Here is a 6,050-nt window from a genome sequence, read left to right as displayed (position 1 = left end):
GTGAGTCTGAAATGAGTGCCTCATCTACAGGGACACTCCCAAAACTGCAGATCTTGTGAGCCAGTGATCTGAACCCCCGTGGGAGACTGAAGACAAATAGAAGGAGGGAATGGGAATATAAGTTTGATATCTACAGAGCTCAGGAGTAAAGGTGTAAGCGGAAGCTGAGGTCGTGCTGGAATTTGTCTCATGCAATCTGGAGCAATGAGCAATTATCCATGGATAACTTCCACCCATTCATTATGATTTAATGGACACAGTATTGTGAAATAAAGAGGATATAAATTCCCCCAATGACTTGGTGGGATGAAGGCATCGCCCAATGTGTTGTCGAAGCATAAGAACCAGGAAGACTCTAGGTTTAATTGGTAGCTTGGTTCCAATGCTCAGCTAAATTAATTGATCCTAGCCTGTGAAATTCCTGGGAACTGGAGAACAGGGGGAGCAAGCGATCTAGCCAGTGGACTTGGCCCAGCTCCCAGCCCCCACCATGGCTGATCAGCCTGTGCTACCCAGCTCAAGGTGTGAAGAATCCTTCTGGATAAGCTACCCAAGGACACCTTGTGCAGAAGGAACTAGCGGATCAGAATCATACAGCACTAAGGGAGGTCATATTGGGCGGGAGAGGGAATGTACGATGTGTAGAATTAAACAGAATACAGAAAATGTGAGGACTGAGAAAGAAAATAAGAGAAGCAAAGAGAGTGTGTGAGAAAAGATTAGGTGGGTAGGGTGTATAGATGTCCAGTTTCAGATCGATGTTTGCACAAGCTTTTAGCCGGTTTCGCCAGTGTCCAGTACCAGATTTTTGTGTTCTTTCTTTTCCCCGTCTGCAGCAAATCCAACAAATTGGAAGAACATTTATTTTAATACTTTCTTCCCAAACACTCTCCTCCTCGTTGTCTGCCCATGACGTGCAATTCGTGAGTGTGATCACATCTTGATGTCACCAAATATATGCTGACATCACCCGTGAATATGGTGACGTCACCTGATGTGCATTGTAAAGGTGTTCTGCTTTGGTGGCCTTCGGCCCTGGCCACGCTCTTTGTGGGCTATATGAATCATAGAATCCCTACAGTGCAGAAGGAGGCCATTCGGCCCATCGAGTCTGCACCAACCCTCCGAAAGAGCATCGTACTTAGGCCCATAACCCCCGCCCCATCCCCGTAACCCCACCTAACCTTCACATCCCGAGAAACCAAGGGGTAATTTACGCACGGCCAATCCGCCTAACCTGCACATCTTTGGGCTGTGGGAGGAAAGCAGGGCACCCGGAGAAAACCCACGCAGACACGAGGCGAACCTGCAAATTCCACACAGTCGCCCAAGGCTGGAGTCAAACCTGGGACCCTGGTGCTGTGAGGCAGCAGTGGCAACCACTGTGCCACCGTGCCATGAAAGGGACTGGTGGAGGAAGATCTTTTGTGAAAATGTAAGCAGTCAGAGGAAGTTTGGGTCTGACGTGGGACAGGACTGCATCTCAAGTCAGGATCTTCGGGAAAAGAGACCTGAATCTATATAGCAACTAACTGTGTCTCTCAGAGAGTCTTTTAGAGCCGGTGAATTACATGGTAGTTCAATGACTTAAAATGGGCAGAAGGGGCACCATAAGATGAGGAGTTAACCAAAAACCTACAACACAAAGTTACCTCAGAATCTCCCACCTACACCAGAATCTTTTTCTAAAAGCAAGGTAGAAACATCACGAGTTAAGTGAGCATTTATATTTTAATTTACACTTTGACATGTTGCACATAAATAACATTGTAAACCAGAATGTAAACATAAGATGAAGTTTTTCTAACAGAAATAAGCAAAAGCCCAAAGGCTCCAAAACACCTGGTCGCTTTGGTCAAAGAGGAAATTTAAATTAATATAAAATACAAACAAAATTAAAAAACAAAAATTAATATCACTGTCAGCAAAGTTTCCAGACAGGTTTCTGCTACATTCACTGGAACTGAGTCCACAGCAGAGTCCAGTCAACACCAGGTACTGTGCAGCTGTTGCACAGAGTTCCTGGTGAACAAAATCAAAACCAAACACAACACAGAAGCATTACAGTTAAAAAAGAATAAAGTGTATCCAGTGATAAGAGTAGTGATGCTTCGGTTTGCATTAAACCGGCCAACACAAAAAAAATATAAGCCCAGCCCAGCCCCTTAAACCTCTCCCAAACTGTGCTGGTTACAGCTGTGAGGACGCCCTGGCCAGTATATCCTTGTTTGGAAAAAAAGTCAAGACCGCCTTTGATTTTAATATTCGGTCCATGATTTAGAGTTGTTTAAAAAAAATTTTTTTTTTTAAAAATAGACAAATATCGCTGCTACATTATCAGTAAGCAAGACATAACAAATCCTATCCAGTTTACTTTCTTCTTGCTCCCTGCACTACTGGACAATGAGGTAGCTGTTGTTCAGCTTTACAATCTCATCTACAATTCACTGAAAACAGAAATACTGTAGAATAGACAGAATGAGAGAGAGAGAGAGAGAGAGGGAGAGAGAGAGATGGGAAGGGTGGGGAGGTAGAGAGTGGGGAAGAGAGAAAGAACAGATAGAGGGAGTGAAGGGAAAAAGAGAAGGTAAGGAAAAGTGAGATAAAAGATTACAATAAGTCACATGACTTAATTTATAAAACGTCCTGCTTTGGCAATAAACAATATTGCAACAGTATTTTTGCAAAACTATTTCAAATGTCCCAATTTAAGTGACAGGTCTTTTTCTTTCCCCATTAGGATCCTGTTAACATTATAGGAATAAAAATGCAGTTTTTAAGTATCTACAAAGAATGGCAACAGAGAAGATAAAAATAAAACATTTCGATATTTGATTACAATGATTAACACGGTCATTGTAAACATCATTTTCAGGTATTGCTTGACAAACTAAATTGCGTAATAAATTATTGACTATTCTGAAAAAATAATTCCGCTTAAAATTACTGTCTTTAAGCTTTTTTGGTAGGCTTGTCATAGTTCTGCCAAATACTTTAAGATGCCCTGAGTTGAATGGAGAGATTCCCTGCCATGGCAGGGACAGCTCTGAGGGAAAATCAGTCAGTCTATCCTGCAGCACTGCAGATATCGATGTACATCCGAATGCCACAGGCACCATTGGCTCCCTAAGTCACAAACGCATTGCATCTTTCTAGTCTCAAGGGTCAATGGGTTCAACTGTTTCTTGCTTGACTCTTATGGGCACGAGAGGTAGTGGGCTCCCGTGGGACATTTTCAGGACTGGAATCTCCAAACTCTCGTACAAATTGCATCCGGAGGACAGGAGGCTGTTCCCCAGGCTCCTTTGGAAAGGGTTCTTTAAACTTGCCTCTTCCACCTCCCTCCTCAGCATGCTGAAGATCTGCTTCTCCACAACCGACTCCACCTCGTCGGTGTGCCCCAAGTCATCAAGTTTGTCTGCACTGTCGCTGATATCGAATTTATTAATCTCATCATTGAAGCGGTTCAGGTCCTCCAGGGACCGCCCGGCGCCGGGGGCAACTGGGCAATTTCCTTTGAGGTGAGCCTTCAGACTGCAATGGTGAATGTAGGTCTTGTGGCACTGGAAGCATTTGTGAGGGCGCTCCCTAGTGTGCAGGCGCTTGTGCAACTTGAGATGGACAAACTGGGTGAACTTTGCCGGGCACAGCTTGCACTGGTAAGGTTTCTCACCCGAGTGTAACCGTAGGTGGGTCTTCAGGTTGCTCGTGCTGCTGAATCGTTTGTGGCAAACCTGTGCAGGAAGAATGAGAAAAGAAAGGAAAATTCTCAGTTGGCAAGTCAAACTCATTCCCTCTGAATAAATAAAACTCAGCTTTATATTAAATATGATTATCAGCGACTGTCACTTTACAGATTAAACTCACTGAAAATGAATGATTGTTGAGGCACTGTCAGGGTGCCAGATCAGAAATGTCAAGGTGTCAGGTTACCTGTGCCAGGGTTCAGGCCCGTGGCGGCCTTGCACATAAGTGGTGGGGTGAGGGGGAGGGGCTCAAGGACCCCAGAAGAGGAAGGGACGGCACTGTTTCACAGAGCCAGGGTCCCGGGTTTGATTCCCGGCTTGGGGTCACTGTCTGTGCGGAGTCTGCACATTCTCCCTGTGTCTGTGTGGGTTTCCTCCGGGTGCTCCGGTTTCATCCCACAAGTCCCGAAAGATGTGCTGTTAGGTAATTTGGACATTCTGAATTCTCCCTCCGTGTACCCGGACAGGCGCCGGAATTTGGCGACTAGGGGATTTTCACAGTAACTTCATTACAGTGGTAATGTAAGCCTACTTGTGACAATAAAGATTATTATTATTATTCGTGGCTCCAGATGCCATGGTGGGAGCGCGGAGGTGGTTCAGAAAATCTGGGCAGCTGATCAAAATGGCACACTGATCTGCGCGGAGCCTTTCCTGCTGGCGAGCCTCGCCCTGAGGCCAAAAGAAAACTCGGCAATGTACTGTTGAATAGCTGGGTGTTTCTTGGCGCTGCAGCCACCGAGAAACACGCGCTAAACATGCCATTTAGCAGACTTTAACTCAAGTCCGCTGAATCGCGTCCCTAATTGTTCCCTGTGGCAACTGATTTATGAAAGATCATTAGTCCCATTATGCCTCAGAATATTGGCTTAATTGGGCAGCACGGTGGCGCAGTGGGTTAGCCCTGCTGCCTCATGGCGCCGAGGTCCCAGGTTCGATCCCGGCTCTGGGTCACTGTCCGTGTGGAGTTCGCACATTCTCCCCGTGTCTGCGTGGGTTTTGCCCCCACAACCCAAAAGATGTGCAGGTTAGGTGGATTGGCCACGCTAAATTGCCCCTTAAAAAAAAAAGAATATTGGCTTAATTGAAAAACTACTGTTCTTATTCATTATGTTGCTTCCCCGTGGGCACAACCCACGGCTACTTACTACATGCCCTTTATTGCTGAATCATATCTTCATCAGGGGCGAGATGAGATACAAAGTGGATCAGAAGCAAAATCTATTGAGTACAATGATTCAATCCTGAACTGCAAAAGCCTTCAGTTTTAATCACTGTTCACAGGTTCTATCTGAAATGATGACCTTCTGTGGGTGACTTGCTCTCTAATTATTACTAAAAACAGAAGAACACTCAAAAGAGAGTGGGATGACCCTTTAGTGCCCTTAAAGAGTCACAGACCTTATTGTCAGAAACAGTACGAATAGCAACATCAGTGCATTGTGAAAGTGACTGAAAGTGCAAGGCAACAGATTAAGCATGACAGGATTTCAAGACGTGTTAAGTGCAACAAAGACACCATCACATCTGGTGCGTCAATGACCTATCAGTGGTGTGAACTTAAAATAAACTTCAGCAATTCCCCAACATCGCATTTATTTTGCGACAGGCACACTGCATTAGTGGAGCTCTAGAAAGATGGGAGTTGACTTACTCCACATCAGTCCTAAACATTTCAGAAAATTAATATTTTAGTCATTGAAGTGCTAAAAGAGGTGGCCATAAAAATAGTGCCATCTTCCAAAATGTTGTAGATTCTAGAACAGTCCCAGCAGATTGGAGGGGGGCAAATGTAACCCCACTATTTAAAAAAGGAGGGAGAGATAAGCAGGAAATTACAGACTGGTTAGCCTATCATCAGTAATAGGGAAAATGCTAGAGTCTCTTACAATAGAAATCATCAACAGGATTACACAAAGTCAACATGGATTTATGAAAGGGACCTCAATGTTTGACAAGCCTACTAAATCTTTTGGAGAACGTAACTAGCAGAATAGATAAGGGTGAACCAGTGGACGTGGTATATTTTGATTTTCAGAAAGCTTTTGATAAAATCCCATGTAAGAGATTAGTGTGCAAAATTAAAGTGCATGGGTTTGGAGGTAATACATTGGCATGGATTAGGAATTGGTTAGCAGACAGGTAACGGAGAGTAGGAATAAATGGGTCTTTTTTGGAGAGGCAGGCAGTGACTAGTGGGGTATGTGGGAATCACAGCTTTGGCCCCAGCTGTTCACAATATACACCAATGATTTGAATTATGGAACCAAATGTAATATTTCCAACTTAGCTGATGACAAAAAA

General features: G+C 44.3%; 1 protein-coding gene across 14 annotated transcripts in view; it reads right to left on the bottom strand.

The window, feature by feature from the left end:
* Positions 1-1,712: 1,712 nt before the first annotated feature.
* The window catches only part of LOC140410991 (PR domain zinc finger protein 1-like), a 121,190-nt gene continuing 116,852 nt past the window's right edge, over positions 1,713-6,050 (bottom strand). For all 14 annotated transcript variants that reach the window (XM_072499884.1, XM_072499882.1, XM_072499883.1 and 11 more), the window contains one exon: positions 1,713-3,734. In XM_072499884.1, the coding sequence (XP_072355985.1) occupies positions 3,159-3,734 (576 nt within the window). In that variant the 3' untranslated portion in view covers positions 1,713-3,158. The remainder of the gene's footprint in view (positions 3,735-6,050) is intronic.

The sequence above is a fragment of the Scyliorhinus torazame genome, chromosome 4, assembly GCF_047496885.1.
Source record: "Scyliorhinus torazame isolate Kashiwa2021f chromosome 4, sScyTor2.1, whole genome shotgun sequence".
In the NCBI taxonomy this organism is placed as follows: domain Eukaryota; kingdom Metazoa; phylum Chordata; class Chondrichthyes; order Carcharhiniformes; family Scyliorhinidae; genus Scyliorhinus; species Scyliorhinus torazame.
This window is presented reverse-complemented; position numbering and strand designations above follow the sequence as displayed.